Source organism: Erigeron canadensis, chromosome 2, assembly GCF_010389155.1.
Source record: "Erigeron canadensis isolate Cc75 chromosome 2, C_canadensis_v1, whole genome shotgun sequence".
NCBI lineage: Eukaryota > Viridiplantae > Streptophyta > Magnoliopsida > Asterales > Asteraceae > Erigeron > Erigeron canadensis.
This window is the reverse complement of record NC_057762.1, coordinates 42,554,046-42,575,698: the sequence shown is the minus strand read 5'-3', so window position 1 is coordinate 42,575,698 and position 21,653 is coordinate 42,554,046. Positions and strand designations below refer to the sequence as shown.

The 21,653-nt window shown below is 33.4% G+C and overlaps 3 protein-coding genes across 3 annotated transcripts; all 3 read right to left on the bottom strand.

Moving 5' to 3' along the window:
• Window positions 1-633: 633 nt before the first annotated feature.
• On the bottom strand, window positions 634-1,762 carry LOC122589751. Its single transcript, XM_043762080.1, has one exon. The coding sequence runs from the start codon at window positions 1,584-1,586 to the stop codon at window positions 903-905; it is 684 nt and encodes a 227-aa protein (XP_043618015.1). The 5' UTR covers window positions 1,587-1,762; the 3' UTR covers window positions 634-902.
• An 8,292-nt stretch (window positions 1,763-10,054) lies between these two features.
• Window positions 10,055-12,971, bottom strand: LOC122589750 (protein JOKA2-like). The gene is made up of 5 exons (XM_043762079.1): window positions 12,891-12,971; window positions 11,250-12,255; window positions 11,033-11,182; window positions 10,450-10,938; window positions 10,055-10,368 (listed from the first exon to the last, which is right to left on the bottom strand). The coding sequence occupies exons 2-5, from the start codon at window positions 12,123-12,125 to the stop codon at window positions 10,276-10,278; spliced, it is 1,608 nt and encodes a 535-aa protein (XP_043618014.1). The 5' UTR covers window positions 12,126-12,255; window positions 12,891-12,971; the 3' UTR covers window positions 10,055-10,275.
• A 2,964-nt stretch (window positions 12,972-15,935) lies between these two features.
• Window positions 15,936-20,665, bottom strand: LOC122590038 (protein JOKA2-like). The gene is made up of 7 exons (XM_043762376.1): window positions 20,345-20,665; window positions 18,031-19,310; window positions 17,827-17,953; window positions 17,492-17,743; window positions 17,270-17,419; window positions 16,418-17,182; window positions 15,936-16,319 (listed from the first exon to the last, which is right to left on the bottom strand). Exons 1-7 carry the CDS (start codon window positions 20,369-20,371, stop codon window positions 16,221-16,223), a joined length of 2,700 nt encoding a protein of 899 aa, XP_043618311.1. The 5' UTR covers window positions 20,372-20,665; the 3' UTR covers window positions 15,936-16,220.
• Window positions 20,666-21,653: the final 988 nt, after the last annotated feature.

Genomic DNA, 21,653 nt, shown 5'->3' with positions numbered 1-21,653 from the left:
GCAAAATAATCGGATCCTCAAAAACAGATAAAAAAAAAACCGTAACCGGAACGAAAAAATTTGGTTTTTGAAGAACTGTTAGTTTAGAACCGGTTCCATTTTTCAGTTTCAAAAATCATTTCCTTACCAATTCCAAATCGGTTCATTTCCGGTTCCTAGAAAAAGAAAACTGATCAAAGTTAACCAAAATTGGTTACGAACCGGTTCCGGTTCTTAATCAAAACCGATTCCATATTCACTGACTAGAACCGATTGTAGTTCCGATTCTTGAAAAACCGATTTTTGTCCTTGTCTACACAAGCACCAACTCACTGTGGAACCAATTCACCAATACTTTTTTTTTCTTTTCAAAATTTATTAACCGATATAATGAATTTTAATTAATAATTTTATTATATACCGTGTTGGTTATTAGTCATTGTTTTTAATAATTGATTATATTATTAAAACAGTTTTTATGTATTCATAAAAAAAAAAAAAGTTATGCTAAAAATTAAACCTAACGAACAAATGTTGTGATCAGTGATTTTATAAATTTTATTAGTACCACTAACAAATAACAACATATAATAAAATTAGCATATATGTTCTTTCACGACCATTCTATATATATATATATATTCGAAAAACAACTAATAAAATCTTCTTTTATTCTTTCCTCTTCTATCCACCACTGCTTGACCTTGAGGTCTTGTACAAATAACTTAAAAGATGTCATGACTCATGATGCATACTTCCAGTTTACAATTTGTAATAATACACAAGCCATATATACATTATCAAGATAACATAATCCCATCAACAACAAAAGAAGGACATGAAAACAAATGACCATACATAACTAGTCACAAAAAAAAAAGCCAAATGCAAAAACATGTTCTAGTAGTAGTTAATGATATATGTCATCTAACAACAGAAGCAGCAACAGAATGAGCCCAACATTTAAGCTGATCCTTAATCTCTACTTCATTACCAAAAGCTGGAATTCTTATTAATTCCCTTTTGTTGTCAAACTCATAATTATCCCATGCTTCAGAAAGATAAGGCCTTGATGATGAAGAAACAACATCATCATCCTCTTTATTAGAATCCAACTTTCCTAATCTTTGCAACCCAGGAATGATTGAAACCAACTTTGAATCTTTATCTTCTTCAGAAAACATGAAACCCAAATCCATAAAACCTTTAAGCTCTTCAAATTCTAACTCTGATAGGCTCTTGCTTTTTTTGCTACTACTAGTATTTTTCTTTCTTTCTTTTGGTAATGCTTTTTTCATTTTCACTTCTACCGGCTCCTTTTCTTCTTTTAGTAGAATTTCTCTAGATTCTTTTCCTGAAAAGATGGTTTCTAGCTTTGGAGAATAAAAATTCAGCACAGAATTTGGAGAATCACTACTTTGCAGCTGCTTCATGGAATCAAAATTTTTATGATCTGTTTCAACTATAGATTCTTGGTTGTTTATGTGGGTTTGGGGAAATGGGTTATTTTGGGTTTTCTTGAAAATTTGGTGTGTAAACCAGTAAGTATCAAATTGATCAAACAAGTTTTGAGCATCATCATTAGCTGCCATGAGTGTATATATCATAAGTTTTTGAAGAAAATTAAATTGATGATTTTGGGTTAGGGGATTTGTGTGTATATAAAGTGATTAATATTTCTTTAAAATCACGTTTATGTCATTTGGATTTTTCTACTATTCCACTATCATGGTTAGGTGTGTGAACGACCACACCGGATAGTCTTTTGACATTTTTTTCGAAGTTTGTAATGACTTTCAAACATTTAATAATATGATGGTCCTTGTTGGTGGCCATACTATACGTGTTTTGTGATGTGGAAAACGGAATATTTGACGTGGAAAATAAAAATGAATGATGAAAACAATGTTTGATAACATTTTTGGAGAAGATAATGAGCTATATATCATCATGAAATATTTTATGTCAAATGCTTGAAATTACATAATTAAATGAAAGGTCGATAAATCATTCGAACTTTTAAACATACCTAAGAATGAAAGAGTTAGTCAAACTGGTTAGAAGCATCTCAGGTTTTATCAAATGTCTTGAATTTGATCTTTATGGATGACAAGTCTTGGGTTTTTTTCATCCAAATACATGTAACGACCCATGGTCACCATCTCGTTTTCTAGGGTACGTGCAAGGCTTCACCATTATACAGTGAGGTTTCCCTGATGTCGAATACCAACTAAATCGGAAAAAAAAATGGATATACAATATTTATTATTCTTAATTTGTTATATACTAATTATTGGTTAAAATGCGTAAAATTAGTGATGGAAAAAATATAAATTAAAAAGTCAATGTGAGAAAATTGGGTGATGTGATTGGTCGATAAGTTATTAAAAACTATCATATATTTTTTTTAGTAATATAAGAAGATTATATTATAATTTATAACAAAAACTTAATACTTTTAACACCTGTATACGATCTTAGTTGAAATATATGAAGTAAAAACGTAATTGGGCTTAAAGAGGAATAAAAAACCAATCCTTGTTGGGCCAGACTGAAAAAATTAAAACTAAAAAAAATACTCATAGTAAATATATTTGGAATTTGGAAATCCTAAAAAAAAAAAAAATTATTCCCCAAGAAAACATTTAGAAAATTATCCCCCAAGAAACCTGAGACAAAATTTGGTTATAAAAGGGTCGAAAGAATCTTGAAAATTACGAGTAATCAGTTTGAATCATCGGAGATAAAAATTATATAATTAATAATTAATAAGGAGATCGAATGGATCGATGCTGATGGTATAATATTGATTGCAACATATGTGCTGCTTCAAAGCTTATTCGAAAGCCAGATGTATAAGGGGTGGTCAGGGTCGAAAAAAATTGATGAGGCATTCGCGAAAGTTCATGAGGCAGTGACCACTTTCTTCAAGAACGGACACACACAAGATCATAGAGGAGGAGAAGGTGTATTAGCTACTTTCCTCAAGAAGCTAAGTAGCCATGATGGCCCGTTCGTTTGATAACAACGTAACCTAGCTACTAATAATAATTTTTTTTAATGTAGCAATGCTTGCTAGTATAAAATATAAATGCTAGTTAGCTAGCTTGACTTAGTTCAATTGTTTCTCTATCTCTCTACATTATCAAGTAATGGGTCTTGCTACTAGATATTTAGGGACCATGTTATTTAACGTGATTAAAATAATTGTATTGGTTTCAATAAAATTCATGAGTTAGTTTTTGATCTGAAATTAAAATTATAAGTTTTGCAATAATGTTAGTTATATTAATACCTTCAAAACAAATGGTCTTATCGTTTTATATCACATTCTTTTGTAAACTGTGCACATTATTCCAGATCGATGGTAGTACGTGATGCTAATCATCGTCATGATATTAGTAATGAGTAATGACTTTAGCTTCTTCTTATCAATGACAATGAGATTTATCTGTGTTGAATATGTAAACAAGATGGATTTAAGATAACCTTCGTCCCACAAACTCTTGATATCCTCTACAGTTTGGTCGGACAATTTTGATACGAAACTTGTGTTACATGTTTTTAACAGGTTTCGTGTTTGACCTAGATTAATAGGTAAGATTCGTAAGTTTGGACCTATTAGGGCATGTTATGAGACCTGTTAAGATACTTATACATAAACCAACAATACTAAGAATTGATAATTATGATTTGATATATGAATCGTATAATTAGTTAAGATGTTCATGATCATTTGTCATGTATGGATTAATATCGTTATGGATTAATATCGTTCTGTATAAGTTGAGATTTGTAAAAGGTTTTGTATTGTTAATATTTCCTTAAATAATTAGTAAAGAATTCTATAAAATATATGTTAACATGTTTTTATTTATACTATTTCTAGCGGTTATCTCAGAATGGCTATGAGAAGGACCAAATTGTTGGCCTCTTTTCCTGAATATACACACCGTTCTCTATTACTATTTACACATTGTATCCCTCAATCTTAAACTAATTATAGATTCCAACATTCCCCCAACTTAATTTTGTTTATTAACTTACCCACATCAAAGTCTTACTCTATGCCAGTGCATGTCTTTTAGCTCTTGGCCTTAATCTTTCATTTCTTAACTATATTTATTGGCAAAAAGCACAACTCTACTCTTTTCATGAGCTTAACAACCTGAAAAACACCCCACACGTCAATCAAAACCACCATATGGTAATTTTTTGGCCCTGTGTTACATCATATTTTCACCGTTCGCACCCACTTTAGACAATTATATAGTTCACTATACATAATAATATAAAGTGTGTACTTCGATTCCTTTACAAATGATTGGGCCCTAGGATTTATTAGAATAAAAGCAACATATAAGTTTTAACTATATCTAAATAGACATACTTATGCACTTGTTACTTACAAAAAAAAGAAGAGTTTAATTTCATTAAGCAAATTAGTTAATGTACACACATATAATGAACGTAACTTAACTGGGTTTCAAATATGAATTAGAGATATGATGTAATTGGGCTGAAATTTTCTCTTTTTTTTTTTAACAGAGATATTATATTAATATAAACTCTTTCAGCATGAAGCCGAAAGAAAAATCAAAGTTACATCAGATACGAGGGGCTAATTTGCCAAAAGGATCAATCTAGTGTTTCCTTCTTGTTACGACAATTAATCCAGAAAAAAGAAATAGAAACTATAGAGTTAAAAACATTGACACTTGAGGTGGAACTCCCGTTAAAGACAACTATCGTTCCTATGTTTCCATAGCATCCACCACCACGTAAAACAATCATAAGCTTATACTTCTTTCGATCAAATCTTTAGAAAATAAAATTAATGTTTAGAAACCGTATGAGAAAAATTACTCATATTTCCCAAGAAAATCTTTAAAAGTAAAATAAATATTTAGAAATTAAATTTGAGAAAACTTGGTCATAAAAACTTAGAATCTTCAAAATCGGTTTCATCATAAGAGAAAATAATAACTAATTATAATGTATAGTCAATTGTTGTCGAGACTGATCGTTGTTTCCGCAAGAATGGCCCTGTTAGGTCGTTACGTCAGCCCATCCAATCCCGACAGATCTATGGTCCAAGGTAATTTTCTTGCTTCTTAGTTCTTATTCTTTTAGTAGGGATTTGCTAATCATCAGTTTCAGACATCATTTTTCTTAAATTATTCAAAAATCAAAATTATATTTAATTATCATTAATTCAATCTAATACTATTATTTAAATTGGGAGGTGTTTGACCTAGATTTTCAAATTTTGGTTATGTTGTTTTTCTAAAAAATTAGCTTAACTTATAAATTATTTGTTCTTGTGTGTTTGGATTGACTTATTGTCTTATGTAGGAAACCTTTTCAATAGAAGCTTACAAAGTTATACTCATAATAATAGCTTATCAAAAAGAGCTTAAAAGCTTATCTAAACACTTTTAAACTAGTTTTTATAAGGCAAAATAAGCATAAAAAACTATAATCCCGAAAAGTAACGGTCAAAGGTCCCTCTTAATTGCATTACAGCGGCGGCGGTGGTGATGTAATGGCGCGACGTTGGTGGTGGTGACAGGTGTTGGTGGCGAGCGATGGTGGCAATAGTGGCGGCGACAAAGATTGGTTGTGGTGGTGGTGACGAGTAATGTAAATTATTGATGTAAGTTGATTTTGATGAAATGTTTGAATATTAAAATGTTAAAGAAACTTATTTGTTTTATAATATAGTATATAGAGATATGGTTTTTTTTCTTTCTTATCTTTTCAATTTTTTTGTTTTTGTCAAGACCAGTTACATCAAGGTTAATTTCACTGGTGACTATAAGACCATTCGTAATCGTTCACCTTTTTACCTATACTTTTTCTTGCCATATCAGCATCACCTTCTCATTTCTTTAACCTTTTACTTTTTTCCTTGACAATTACCTATCATTTGGTTTCCATTTTTATTTAATTAAAAACACAATATTCTACCATCTTTCACTCTATATCCAATCAAAATAAAAGAAAACAAGAAAATATATATATAAAAATAAAAGTGAACCCCACATTTTGTCTTTTTACCTAGGTGATCGCAATCACCTTTACTCATCACCTACACCCCTTAACCATTCACCCTTTTCACCTACCTTTTTCACTTACCTTTACAAATGGTCTAAGGGCTTTACTGAAGTGCAAGTTTAAAGTTTATTGGATACTCCCCACAAGAAGGATGGCGCGGATCAGTTTCATAAACATAGTAACCTTAACTAGTTTCTTTTTACCCGCGCGTTGCTGCGGTATATATATTTTACACGGTAAAGTTTTGGACCCAAATTTATGTCGATATTTGAACCCAAACCTTAAAAAAGACAACTAAGTATGTAGTAATAACAATAATTATTTTTAAAAAAGGAATAATAAGATGTATAGGCACATAAACAATAACTATATTAATACTTTAAAGCTTACATGAACGTTAGACATAGCGATGATGAAAGTTGTCATATATTAAAAATGTTATATATATACATAAAAAGATTAATGAGAATAATCAAAGATCAAATGTTTGATGGTAAAACCGTAACTGTGTGAAAGTTGTTTTAAGAAAACATGAGAACCTAAAAGTTTAGTGTCAAAAAAATGAAAACGAAAACTTTGATGTGGGTTAAAAGTTAAAAGATAAAAACTTTCCTCGGAAAAAGACAACAAAACATGTATCAATTACAATGAAAAAAAATTGTAATAGAATAATAAAAAGTATAAAAATATAAACAATAATTATATATATGTTTTAAATGTTACATGAACGTAAGACGTGACGATAATAAAAGTTATTATATATTGAAAACGTTATATATATATATAAAAAGACGGATGGAAATTATCAAAAACTAAATGTTTATAAGTAAAACCGTAAGTGTGTGAAAGTTGTTTAATAAAAACATGAGAACTGAAAAGTTTAGTGTAAAAAAATGAAAATGAAAACTTTGATCTGGGGTTAAAATTAAAAGATAGAAACTTTAGGAGGTTAAAATAAAAATTAATAAATATTAGTATGTGCTATATGAATTTTTACATTCCATGCTTAGAGAACTTGTCCATGTCATATAACTTTTTAGCATATATATAATGTTTCAATTCGCTGAACTTTGTATCTCTGCTCACATTATATTGTTATTATTTACATTATATATAGAGTTAATTACTGAAATGGTACCTCACGTTTGCACCATATTACTGGTTTCATACCTTTCCTTTCGAAATTACGCTGATCATACCCAACGTATGCAAATCTCCACTTGGACCATACCGAAGGCTAACGCCGTCAGCTGCCCGTTAAAACCTCCCCCACGTGACTTGCACGTGAGGGGTAAATATGTAATATCGCGTTTCCTAATTACTGAAATGGTACCTAACGTTTGCATGATATTGCTGGTTTGATACCTATATGTTTCTTAATTACTTAAATGGTACATAATGTTTAGTTATTAATTTTTTTATATATTTTTTTAATTGTTTTATTTTTCTTTAATAAAAATTCTCCAAAACTTGTTATAATTTAATGAAAATAGTCAAAATGCATCTATAATCCACTAAAAAATAATACCAAATAGTTATTTCATAACAAAATATAAGTTTTAAAGTTCACGAATAACCAAAAATAGTAATAAAGTATCATAAAAATAATTTTTTTAAAAAAATAAAAATTTCTTTTTTAAAAATTTTGGAAATACCGCATGGTAATACCAGAAATATCCAGGAATACCAGAAATATCAGCCGGTATTTGAAACATTGCTTTAAGCTTCGTGTCGCAGTAAGTACTGACTTGTATTTCTGGTATTACCATTGCGGTATTTCCGGATTTTTTTCAAAAAAAAATAAAATTTCCTCGCAAATTTTTTAAAAATTGTTTTATGACACTTTATTGCTATTTTTGGTTATTCGTGAACTTTAAAACTTATATTTTGTTATGAAATAACTATTTGGTATTATTTTTGAGTGGATTAAAAGTGTATTTTGACTATTTTCATTAAATTATAACAAGTTTTGGAGAATTTTTATAAAAGAAAAATAAAACAAATTAAAAAAAATAAAAAAATAAATAAATTAATAACTAAACATTAGGTACCATTTAGGTAATTAAGAAACATATAGGTATGAAACCAGCAATATCGTGCAAACGTTAGGTACCATTTCATTAATTAGGAAACGCGATATTACATATTTACCCCTCACGTGGGGGAGGTTTTAACGGCCAGCTGACGGCGTTAGCCTCCAGTATGGTCCGAGTGGAGATTTGCATACGTTGGGTATGATCAGCGTAATTTCGAAAGGAAAGGTATGAAACCAGTAATATGGCGTGAACGTGAGGTACTACCATTTCAGTAATTAACTTTTATATATATTACCTGTATTATTGTTGGTTGGTTGGCAATGCTTGCTATTTATATCACTATATGTTACTCTGTACTATGTTTTTTGTCACATTTGTTGTTGTTTTTTTATTTTTTTGGTCACATTTACTGATCAATTGTTTTCAGTTCCCAACGGACAACGGTCTATATATATGTAGCACCGTTATACTAGCTAACTTGATCACTTGAGTAATTAAAATACAAGTAATTAGCAATTAAAATACACGAACGATCAAATGATATATACAAAACTATTGATGCAATTACAAAAGAAGATTAGGCTAGCTGGATATCATCTCAAAGTTGGCAGTTTGTTTTTGCTCTTCTTGTTAGTAAACGAGGGTCTATTATTCGAGTGGTGAAAAACTTAAAGAGCGTGTAGGGAATGCCATGAAGCTGTGAAGATCATCTCAAAGTTGGAGGGAAGAGAGATAATTGTGAGGGATAACAACAGGTTTCATTGTTTTCATTACGGTTTATGCTTTTGCAAAGATTATGGTAGGTAGTAGAAATGGCAAAACGGGCAGATCGGGTAATGGGATAGAATGCACTCAGGTCAAACAACATGTTTTTTCTACGGGTCAGGTTGGCCCGAAATGCAATTGTTCCAAATTATTATCAATTGTTTAGCAAATAACCAGAGTGGAATGTGGATACAGATACGTATGTTAAGATGCATGTACCACAACTGCTATCATGGAGTTAACACATTCCTGATCAAAATCTTTATTTTGTTGTAGAACTTACACAAAGATAAGACGAACCCTACTGGGTTGTAGTTATATTTTAACTGTAGAAAGAAGCAGATGCTATCAACTTATGATATGAACATGTGATGTAATGCCCAATATTCTGATCTGACCTTAATTGAACAAAGATCTTGCACACGCTAAAACTACTCACATTGTCTTGTATTTTTATCCTTAATTGGTTGTTGAATATTAACATACGCCTCGAATTTCGATAATTTAAAGACATTCATGTTGGTCTTGTGATTTGCCCATTTTGTTATAACGATTACACTTGTGCACAGCCTCGTATGTACGTTAATGGTTTGAAAATCCACATCTGATGCACACAGCCTGGCGGACATGCAAGGGTCCAGGGCGAGGTTGTGCCAGTACTGGGCAAGTGCATTGAATGTCCACATATTCAAATCTCGATGGTTATGACACAGTCTTTCTGATGAAAATGCAACCATATGAGTTTATGACCTCCCTCATCAGTAATGGTTTATCCTACTCGTTATTTCTCAATATTGGTCTGTTCTTATATATGCATGTATGCTACATCATAATTCGCCATATTAAACACGGATCCGCATCACACCGCCACATGAAGTTCAGAAAAAGCAAATATAAACTTCAAACACTATGTACGAGTTTTTGGATTAAGTTGCTTCTTCATTTATGAGATCCATGACTTGCCTCTTGACTATTAGAATCCAATGATTGCACCATAGGTACCCTGGTTGGTGGTGACAAGTACGAGCAAATCAACTCTTTGTACGAGGATCAAAACTAAGGTCAAATTCTCCTTAATAAATTGAGTAACTGTTAGTCAATGATTTGATTCTACTCGGGGTTGCATTATATTCTTTTTAACTTTTAGTGATTTTCTTGCATAAGAAAAAGCTAAAACATAATTGAATTATATAGGAATTGAAATTGGAACGGCTAATATCCAAGGATAGAATGATTTTCATTGACTAAAAGTCCAAATCCAATGTTAAACTTCAGTGATTTCAATCTTGATCAATACAAAGAAACACCAAAACTATACACAACATGCCAAATATCACCCATGAAGCATGGGTACAACTCTAATGTCTCCTGACAGTTACTAAAAGTTTGATGGTTTGATCTCAACAATACTGATCGCATGTACTATTTTCATCATGACTTACTGGTTATTGGATTCAAGTTTTCTGTTATACACGTGTTTGATACTTCCATTATTCTTCTTCAAAAGCCTACTCTTGGCATCGGCATAGCCCTACACAAAAGGTCACTAGTCAATAAAACATCATTAGCACATGAAGCTTAGTACATGTAAAGTAAAACCTTTAATGCTCACCGCAGCTTGCAGGTCATCCACCAATAGATCCCAATCAGAAACACCACAAAGATCATCAACAGATTTCTCCAGATCATAATTGTTAATCCTCAGAATTTCTTTGTTCAAATCCAGCTGCTTGAACCCCATGACTTCCAAATCCTTCAGAAGAGCCTGCTCTTGATCATCACTTACCTCTTGAATATTAGGCTGCACTTTAGAACCAGTATCCAATCCTACTGAAAGAGAAGCCAAAGCAGTTTCCACTTCTGTACAACTGAAAGCTGAATAGACAGAAGGAGTAGCCATATTGCTTGACACATCACTATCATTCTCCTGATCCTTATATTGTGAATCAATAGCTGCACCCTCGGAACCAGACACCTTGATGAAACTGTTCTCAGCATCCATTAGATGATCCTGATTAACTACTTCAGGGTTCCTTACAACAGGAGGCGGATCCACATTGGCCATGGTTTCACTAACAAATTTATTAAAAGAATTCTCAACCTGTATAGATGAAAAACAAATTCACTAACATAGTAACATAACAATATTACACATTATAATAATTCCACCAGTTTAGCCCGTCTATATAAATTACCTGGAAACTGAACGAAACCATGCTCCCAAACTTCTGTCCAGAAGGAGACACCATCCGCCAAGCGGAAGCATGCCAAAAGGGATGTCGAGGAGCAGTGAACTCGACTTTAATGTCAAGATCCTTGTCCACAGGCAGACCATCGGCTGGGATCTGATATAAGAGAAAAGTTAACAGGCCTGGTTTAAAAAACTGAAACTAAGAATATATAGCAACAAACCTCGATATCAACCGAATCAGAATCGCGACTTGACCGAACTCCCGAGACACACATAAATTTTGAGCCTTGGGGCCATGCCAGGGAACCTGTATTTCTCATCTTCCAAATTTTGGTGAATTTAGTATATGGAGCCATGATGGTGACATCAGGAACAGTGACATCACTAACGCAAATGCTATCTAACTTAGACTCAGAATCTTTCAAACCCTTGGTAGCATTGAACGGCGTCGGAAAAGGTTTAACAAACCCAAAACTTGGAACAGTAGACTCCACAACTTTAGGAACCAGCTTTTCTTGCTTCTTTGAGTTTGTACTGCCAACTTTACGTTTCACCTGAACCTTACTGACACTGTCTTTGACAGTTTGACCATAAACATTTGATGCACCTCCGGCCATAAAGGTGAACTTCGGAGTCGCGTGTGCCTCCATCTTTTCCGAAGGCTGAGAAGTCTCTGATGTAGAGGGTTCAGCCACAGTGTTCAACATTTGAGATGGAATCTGCTGTAGTGATGATTTCAGATTTTGAGAAAGCGCAGAGTTGATGGACAGAGATTGAGGCTGTTGGAGTGATGATGAACTCAGAGTTCGAGTAACTCCAGACTTCAAGAAGTGAATTTGAGGCTCGAGTTGTAATGATGAATACATAGTTTGCGGAACCAAAGAGTTTGATAGTCGAAATTCAGACTCTTTTTGTGGTGATTGCAAAGTTGCGGAAACCTCAGATGTCAAGGGTGCGACAGTAGTTCCACCAAGTTTTCTTTCTTTATTTAATTTCACAGTAATCCTCAAAGGATTCAAAGACTGTAGGACAATATCATGGAGATCATCATCACTAGCAAGCATCACCAAATCGCCATCTTCATCAACATATTTCATAATAAACTCATCCCCAAAACCAAACCCAAAGAAACCACGGATCTTATCCCTTAAACATAACCAAATCAAGAGCCAGTTTCTTGTTGCTGATAGAAACTCGAAAGCGCCTGAGTATTTTTCGATACTTGGCCTGCAAAATCACCAGATATCGATGTATCAATATTTTTCTATACTAATACTACTAGGTATTAATTACTCCGTATATAATTAAGAGCAGTGATATAGTACATGCATAGAACACAAGCAGAAAAACCAAACTAGCTAGTCTAATAGAAACAATAATACTTGACACATGGCTTAATTACCATCCTCACCAACAATTAATTAATACTCCGTATTAATCTTTGATTATGCCATGTGTGTTAGGTTGATTGGTCGGCATAGCAACGGGGTGGTTTGTCAAAAGTGTCTCCAAGAATCTACCAACAAGATAACTAAAAAAAAGAGGGACAGCCACGTTAGGATGCCAATGCCGCAGGCCATACAATGCCAAAAAGCAAGGGAATGGTGTTACCGCATGCCAAATTACGGTACTGCACATTTTCAGACTTATGTTTCACGCTATATATCGATAATTTTTTTCAATATATACAGCAACACTACTCCCTCGATCGGACACCAACAATAAACTAACACACCTCCACTTTTCTAACCGAATAACAAGAAAGTGACACGCCACCCCTCTGGTAAAGTGAGAAAGAACCTAATGAAAACAGTTTGTTTAAAATTAAAAAAGAAAAAGAAAAAAAGAAAGTGAGAAACCACCTTGATGACGACGGAGGAAGACGCCATGTGGAGGAGGAGATGGTACTTTTTTAATACTTAGTGATGGATGTAAAATGTAATGTGAGCGGCCAATTGATTTGTTAATTGTTATAAAGAGAATGAGAATCGGCCGGAATTTGATTTATTTATTTATTATTATTATTATTATTATTATTAATTGAGGAAGGATATCAAAATCTTGGTCAAGAGGAATTGAATACGGTGTTTATGGAAATTAACTGGGAGTCCACAATAATAAAATGAGAGAGAAATCCCCGCTGACCCTCACGCAGATGGGGTGCTGTGGGTTCTTTTATAGAAATATTCCAACTACGTCCCGAAATCGAGTTTAATTAGTTTTCACTCCGAACTTTGTTGAACTCGATATCTTTATCAACGTCCATAGAGTTGCGAAGAAGCGTTAATGGTTATGCTAGTTTTGTATTTGATGTTCATAGTGTTCATTGTACAGCTCATGAGAACTGTTAGTTAAAAAAAAAATGACGATGAATCAATGATGTAGTTTACGTAAAGATTTAATTGTTTTTTATTGAAAAAATAGACTATGGTTGCTTCTTGTAGCATACCATGAAGTTTTGTTGCCGTGCAAATTCAAAAGGTAAGCAAATTGATTTTGAAAAAAAGACATGGATGGAACATTTAATAGAATGAAACTTAGCTGTATTGCCTTTTTTTTTTCGTTCATGGGCTCATGGCTAAAGAAAAACATTGTAGTAGTAGTCTTTTATTCTTCATTCGTGGCAAAAATGTAAGAAAAAAGGTTTGAACGTACAACCGATTAATTCAAAGGAGCAACCAATGCTTTATATCCAATAAATTTCAAAGGGAAGGAGGGAAAGGGTTTTGAACTAGTGACCCCTCCCTTTGAAACCAAGAGATAAGCCACTCTAGCCAAGACAACACTTGTTTTACAATTGCTAAATGAAATATTTTCTAAAAGTTTCAAGTAAAGACAAAAACTTACTGTTTACAACCAATTGCTTTATTAGAGTAAGTAATAAACTATATGTAAATCATAGAGAGTTGACAGGGATCCGTATACATATTAGACTGGGTATTTGATTTTGGGCTACTAGGAAATCATACTTGTTGGGCTTATTAGGGGTGACCAGGCACCCCCTAGTCACCCCATTCCCTCCGCCCCTGGTTAGTATAATTCTTATAAAATTCAAGAGATGAATTTTTCAATATAAAAATTATAATTTTATTTTTGTGTGTGAACTACTCATTTTTTAAGAGTGTATTTAACATTTTTTAAGAGTGTATTTCTGATATTCTGGCAATTTAGTATTATGAAGTCTTACAACCAATAAGGTGTTTTCACATATTGTCGTGTTTCCAATCACTAGGGGTGTAAGAAATGAACCAGAAAACCGAAAAACCGGTCCGAACCGCGTGATCCGAAACCGAAAAAACCGAAACCCGAAAAAACCGAAAACATAAAAACCGAAGTGTAATGGTTCGGTTACGGTTTTCAATATTCATTACCCGCGGTTAACCGAACCGAATTTTGATATATACCTACATATAATCATATATATGTATATTTACACATATATGTATTCCATAAATACATCATTTACATATCTCTTTAGCTAAATTTTTGTATTTATTGTCTAAGATATTGACAATTTTTACTAACTTTCTTTCACAATCTATAATTAATTTTGAATATTATAAGTAATTTTCTTATATATATATATATATATATATATATATATATATATATATATTTTTTTTTTAAGAAAAGTTGTTAACTTTGTTTAAGATATTTATCAAAAACATTAGTAATATCATATAAAAGACATTTTAAGTAGTAGATCATGATACTCTTAGATAGAAACTTGCATTGTATAAATAAAACGTTAGAAAAAAGTAATTCACAATTAGATAAAATGTACATTTATTTATAAAACAAAATATTAATGTAGTTAAATAACTATTATATATAAAAAAAATTAATTAATGCAATGTAAATTGACTATTGTAATTAAAACTTAAACTTTATATTAGCATAACTTTAATAAATGGTTAACTGAAAATAAAACCGAAATTAACCGACTTTTTCGGGTAACCGAACTTAACGGTTCAAAATTTCTAACTAACCGAACCGAAACCCAAAAAACGGTTCGAAATTTCTAGCTAACCAAACCGAACCGAACCGTTTACAGCCCTACCAATCACTATAAATATATGTCGGATCCATTAAACATGTCTTAATGTGAAATGATCACCAAATATCTAACCAACCAACATTCAAGTAGTTAGTGTGAGGCAGTACTATTACTAACCAATAACTTGCTGTTTTAGTCTTATAAAGAAAAAAAAAGGCAGCATTTCTCCAAGCCTATCCTTATGTCTAGAATCTATGTTGCATTTTATAGTTCCTTGCGGACCTTTAATCCATGTCTAGTATTCAGAGTTGGAAAATGATAAATCCTCCTAAAGATGTCCCACTAGATTTCAATGTCTGGATGTGTGTGAGGCTCAAAAGGATGGCACCCTTAAGGGCCTCGTCAAGTCGTAGTTGAGTTCTTATCATTATGCTAAAGCTTAGTTGTTCGGGCCATTCTTTGTATTTATTGAGCTTAGTCTATGTATGATTGAGTTGAAATTAGAGAGCATCATTAGAAGCAATACTGCACGAAGCAATATGCATGTTCATGTTTTGATTTACAGTTTAGTATAATAAACACTAATAAAAGGATTATATATGTGGATCACTGGAAACCAGTTCTTGTCCACGCATGACACAATTATATAAAGTAAAGTAACTTTTTAATTTTTTTCCGGCTCCGAGTAACTTCTGATGACATTTACTTCTAAATTACGAGTAATTACCAACATTCAGTTAAGCATGGAAATTGCAAAAATAAGTAAGAGGAGGCAAGTTAGAATATATTACATTAAACTATAAGGTACCAGCTTAATGCAGTATAAACTGGTTAAGCTTGACAGTTCAGCTAAAAGCGTCAATGCAAGCTATAGATACAAGTGCAGCAAATAGCATATAGATTCACGGACTTACTAAAACAAAGTGCCATTATATTACATAGGAGATGTGTACACCGTACATCATCAAAGATCAATTGAAAGTAACAACCAGGGTTATGCGGCCAGAGCATCAACCCTATAAGACCAGCGATAAACATTATTCAGCAACTTAAACACACACACACACACACCACACTACACCAAGTTCATAACAGACACGCCAGAAACAGACTCACACCAAGTCTTCCCTACAATTATTTATTTATTTTATGTAGATAGACATTCTTCACTTCAACCATCATGTAACTTCTTGGTTTAAGCTTTCTCTCCGTTGATGAGATCCATCACCACACGCTTGATACTTCCATTATTCTTCTTCAAAAGCCTCATGTTTGCTTCATTATCTTCAAACCCCTACCAAAGATGTTAGTCAGTACTAGCACATCACATAACATCACAAACATTGAAAGACTAAAACAGAAGAATTATTAAAATAGATTAACAGCACTAACCATCTCCTGCAGCTCATCAAGCATGGGATCCCACTCTGAAACATCACATAGAGCATCAATCGACTTCTCCAGATCATAATTCATCTTCCTCAAGATCTCCTTGTTAACATCCCGCTGCTTGAATCCCATATCTTCCAGATCCTTCATAAGAGCCAGCTCCTGCTCATCAGTTACCTCATATGATCCCAATGCAGAAGCAGAGACAGGTGAAGAGGCAGAGCCTGGCTCACTGACAGAACCAGGCGAGGGAGCAAAACCCACCACAGGTGCAGAAGATGATGCAACGGCAGATCCAGATGGCTGTGTCACTGCCGCCCATGGTGACGGTGCACCACTACCCAAAATTGGTGGCATTGCAGAGAAGTCCACAGTAGGGTAACTAACAGGCTTAAGAGAAGCAGAATCCAAACCTACTGTAGGATAGAAACCCGAAGAAACTGCAGGTGCAGTTGGAAGAGATGCCAAACCAGTTTCGATTTCTGTAGAATCAGAAGCCGTAGAGATGGCAGGAGCCACTGGACGGAGAGGAGTGATCGTAGTGTTCGCGACATCACAATTATCAATAATTAAGGAGTCATTGATGGGGAAATTCATCTCCTGATCTTTGGGTTGTGAATCAATGGACATAGTTTCGGAATCAGCTACCTTGAAGAAATTGTTTCCTGAAATGATGTTATCCTGATCAACTGTTTGCAGGTTCCTCGTAACAGGTGGTAGATTTAGATTGATCTCTGTTTCGCCCATATCCTTCATCGAAGAATCAACCTGCGTGCATGGTGGGCGAATTCAGTGACACAGACGACTAAACTAATCATCAAAAAATAAACAAGCCCCAAGTATAAGGTGAATTACCTGGATCAAGACCCAGACTCTTTGCCCAAATTTCTGCCCGGATGGAGATGCCATTCTCCAGTAAGAAACGTATCGACCTGGACGTTCGGGTGCGGTGAAGTCAACTGCAACATCAAGCTCCTTGTCTACAGCCAGACCATCAGCAGGGATCTATATATGAAGATACAATTAATAAACTGACTTCACAAAATGAATTCAGGACAATAAGTTAAAGCTACAAACCTCAACATCCACAGACTGTGAATTGCTTAAACGATCTCCCCCAATCCAATGAAGTTGTGATCCATGAGGCCATATGATGGACCCATTGTTCCTCATCCTCCAAATTTTGGTGAATGGAGTGAATGGAGCCATGATGGTACCATCAAGAACATTAACATCCAAAATGAAGCGACTGTCTAGCTTACACCGAGGAAGCTTAGACCCAGGGGCTCTCAGAGCATGGGGTAGCACCGGCGGCGGAATACGAACAGACTACCAAAACACAAAAAGGACATCAGTTAGTAACTTTATAGCAGCAAGATAACCCTATAACCACTTGTCACAAAATTACATACATGATCATACAACCCCTTCAAAGGCACATGATGCCTAAAAGCATTTGTAGGGCGATCAATTCTGATATAGTCACCGGCATTCCCATTAGCCTGAAAGCAGATGCTGCACAGGTCATAATCATCTTTCCTGCAAAAGATAAAAGGTCAGTTAAGTACCGTACTTACAGAGAGATCGGCAAAAAACATGAATTCACAATTACTTACACTTTTGACTTGAACCGTGGCCCAGTTATAGGATGTACTCCACATCCATCACAACGAACACCCCTATGAAATATATTCCCAAAGCCACCATTTTCAAAACTATGTCTCTTCCAATGATGACCACGAGAATGACGATGATGCCCCTGTGAATCAAATGAATTCAATAATGGTGTCCCATCAAATGGAGTCCCAGCAAATGGGCATTCATTAGTTGCTTTCAACATCCCCTGAGCCCAACTTGAGGAGCTGCCAGAGTTATTAACTGATGCTTTAACATCAGCAGCCACTTTGGCCAATTTAGCCGCCTGAGCCTCCATTTGATCTAGATGATACTGTCTCATCTGATTCGAGTGATCAACATAAGAAGAGCCCAAACTGGCAGGCTTCGGTAGAGGTTCATTCCAAAAACCACCGGTGAAGTACTTCACCTTCTTATCTTTTTTTCTCTCAACACCATCAGTAGTGTTCTTGTTATCATCATTAGAAGCTTCAGCAACGCTCTTTGTAGCATTGATCGGAGCCCAAAGTTCGGAAATGCTCTTTGTAGCATTGATTGGAGCATGAAGAGATTCATACTCATTAAAAGGAACATTAAGATCCACATCTCTTGAGGCTTGCTGCACCTCTTTGAACTTCACACCTTCAGCCGCCTTTTCAACCTGCTTCTCTTTCTTCTTTAATTTAGAACTTTCAGCTTCGGGGTTAACTGGAACCTTACTACCAGTACCAGTTGCCGGTTGAGAATTCACATTCGACGCACCACCATTATTAGGCTGCACGCTCTGGCCAGCCATAGAAGCAGAAATCTGATCCAAATAAACAGCCTTCATCTTCTCCATAAGTTCAGAAACAGTTGGAGAAGAGGATGTCGCCTTAGAAGCCAAATCAAGGGGAAACTTCACAAGAGTTTCACGAAAGGGTTCAGGCACAGCTTTCAGAAGTTCAGCAACCCCCGAGTTCAAAGCTTGAAATGGGATATGGTTCTGAGGCGATTTCACAGGAGTAGCAGTCCCAGCAGACCCATTAACATTCCCATTGTTCAAGCTAACAGTAATCCTCAACGGATTCAGAGACTGTCGGACAACGTCATGGAGATCATCATCGTCAGCAAGCGTAACCGCATCACCATCTTCATCAACATAAGTCATGGTAAACTCAACATCGGAGCCAAAGTTGAAAAGACCCCGAATCTTTTCCCTCAACATAGCAGCGTCAAGAGCAAGCTTCTTGTCATTATTGATAGATGCATTAAAGCGTCTGAGTGTTTCCCCATACTTCACCTGCAATACAAAAGCACAAGTTAACAAAACCTTGAGCTTAAATTCAATCAAACACTACATTATACACCAAAATTTTTTTACAGAAACAAGTTGTTTAATAACTTTAGTTACTCTGTACTAAAGCACAATAAAAAGAAACACAAAAATAAACGTATAAATAAACAAATAGCCAATAAATTTTCATACTTCAGATTTCAACTCAACAAAATGTTAATGTTAACTTTACCCATTAAAAAAAACAGGCCTATACAGTATACACATATACATATAATAATGTGATATAATCCACACTTATATACTAATTCATACAGGAAGTATAATCCACAAATTAACAAACTTTTTAGCTTGGTGAGTAAGATATTGATAGAGTTTACAAAAAAACAAAGATCAGAATAGATATAAATAAAAACATAAAAATAGGGAACAAAATTTCATAATTACTTGTATACTAATTCATACAGGAAGTATGATTCACAAATTAACAAACTTTTTAGCTTGATAAGTAACATATAGATAGAGTATACAAGAAACCAAAATAAACATAGATAAAAACATAAAGATAGGCAACAAATTTTCATAATAACTTATATACTAATTCATACAGGAAGTATAATCCACAAACTAACAAACTTTTTAGCTTGATGAGTAACATATAGATAGTATACAAAATACCAAAAAATAAAAAAAATAAAAATACATATAGATAAACATAAAAATAGGAACAAATTTTCATAATTTTAGTTTCAGCTCAACAAATTGTTCATTGTACCCTTCAAATAAAAAATCTACATTTTATATTTTTTTTTTATAGAATTCTACAATATGTTAGCTAATTGATTGTGCAAATATAAGGTAGCAACAGATTAATTATAAACAAAATAAGATATAAGAAACCCTAACCCTAGCTTCATCCAATAAAGTTGATTTCACATCATAATTTCAATAATTATATATAAAAATAAAAAAATCAACAAAAGCCCTAAAAAATGCAACAGTAAAATTAAAACAATAGATAAAACGTATAAAAAACTAACCTTGATCACGATTGAAGAAGAAGCCATGTGTAAAAGCTAACTCAAGTGACAAAAAGGAAGAACCTAAAAGATAAACAGGAATTTTTTTTTATTTTATTTTGGCGAAACGGAAAAGAAAATTTGTACGATTTGATTATTATTATGATTATATAAACAGATTTAATAAAAAGTTATGGATGGGATTGGGATAAATTAGATTGATTTATAAAACTGGAAATCAATTGAATCGATCCTAACGCGTAGCCGTAAGCCGCGAGGCGATTTTGATCGCGCTGTGAAAAAAGGTTATGGAAATACCGACACGAAAGTTGTGTGCTATATGTTATGTGATGGTCAGGGTGTGTATATATAGAGAGAGAGAGATAAATAGATATCTATTTATTATTTTAATTAATTTTATGATATTAATGTTTCTGTCTTTCTTCCAAAGAAATCTAATCTTGGGAAAACCATTAGATTAAGGAATTGACCTCTCAAAAGTCTTCAACCGTTTTTTCCCTCTTCGTACATACATGAATTTGCATGTTTATTTATTTTTAATTACACACCAATTGTTTATTGTCAAACGATACTGACTAAGTGCTCCCCTAATTATATACATCATAATATTTCATACGAAACTTGAATCTTTCAAAAAATTAGTGAAACACATAATTATATCTCGTGTAATATACGAGTAAACATATGTTATTAATATAATATAATGTTATTATATATTAAGAAAACCATAGATTACACTCATATATACATGCTTGGGGAAAAAATTAATATTATAATTATGACAATCTTTTTGTTGATTATATGAGCCACCATAAAATATACGTTACTATTTCTATAAATTTATTTGGTCTAATATGTCTTTAACCTTAACAAAGTCTTACGATTTATTCACTTTTATAGTATTCTCAAATTTTAATTTTATTTTACTTCTGACATTATGTTGCTTTGTATACCAAAAGTGATAATTGAATGAAAGTGTACCGCTCATTTGTTTTCATCACCGAGTTGGTTGGACTAAAATTTGCATTAGTGCAACTCAAATAAGTGTGTTAAATACTCATTCAAACTTCAATATTCTAAAATCAAACTTATCCAATTATCGGCATAATAAATACACATATTTAAAAAATACTAAATACAATATATGTATGAGTATTTTACAAAATGAACCATTTTGTAGCTTAAAATGAATATCAACAACCACAATGACAATATTCAATATAGTTAGTATGGTAACTGTGAAATAGTGAATGGTTTGTAGTTACAATGTCATATCTTAAGTACGGATAACTTTACACAATGGTTACAC

What these genes read in the sequence shown, in the direction of transcription:
- LOC122590038 (XM_043762376.1), bottom strand. Translation starts at nt 20,371, where the DNA reads ATGGCTTCTTCTTCAATCGTGATCAAG. An exon ending in TGAAGGGGTTGTATGATCAT is followed by an intron (nt 17,744 to 17,826) that starts GTATGTAATTTT and finishes GTGTTTTGGTAG; the next exon opens with TCTGTTCGTATTCCGCCGCC. An exon ending in TTGATGAGCTGCAGGAGATG is followed by an intron (nt 16,320 to 16,417) that starts GTTAGTGCTGTT and finishes CATCTTTGGTAG; the next exon opens with GGGTTTGAAGATAATGAAGC.
- LOC122589751 (XM_043762080.1), bottom strand. Translation starts at nt 1,586, where the DNA reads ATGATATATACACTCATGGCAGCTAATGATGATGCTCAAAACTTGTTT.
- LOC122589750 (XM_043762079.1), bottom strand. Translation starts at nt 12,125, where the DNA reads ATGAAATATGTTGATGAAGATGGCGATTTGGTGATGCTTGCTAGTGAT. An exon ending in CTGATTCGGTTGATATCGAG is followed by an intron (nt 11,183 to 11,249) that starts GTTTGTTGCTAT and finishes CTCTTATATCAG; the next exon opens with ATCCCAGCCGATGGTCTGCC. An exon ending in TGGTTTCGTTCAGTTTCCAG is followed by an intron (nt 10,939 to 11,032) that starts GTAATTTATATA and finishes TCATCTATACAG; the next exon opens with GTTGAGAATTCTTTTAATAA.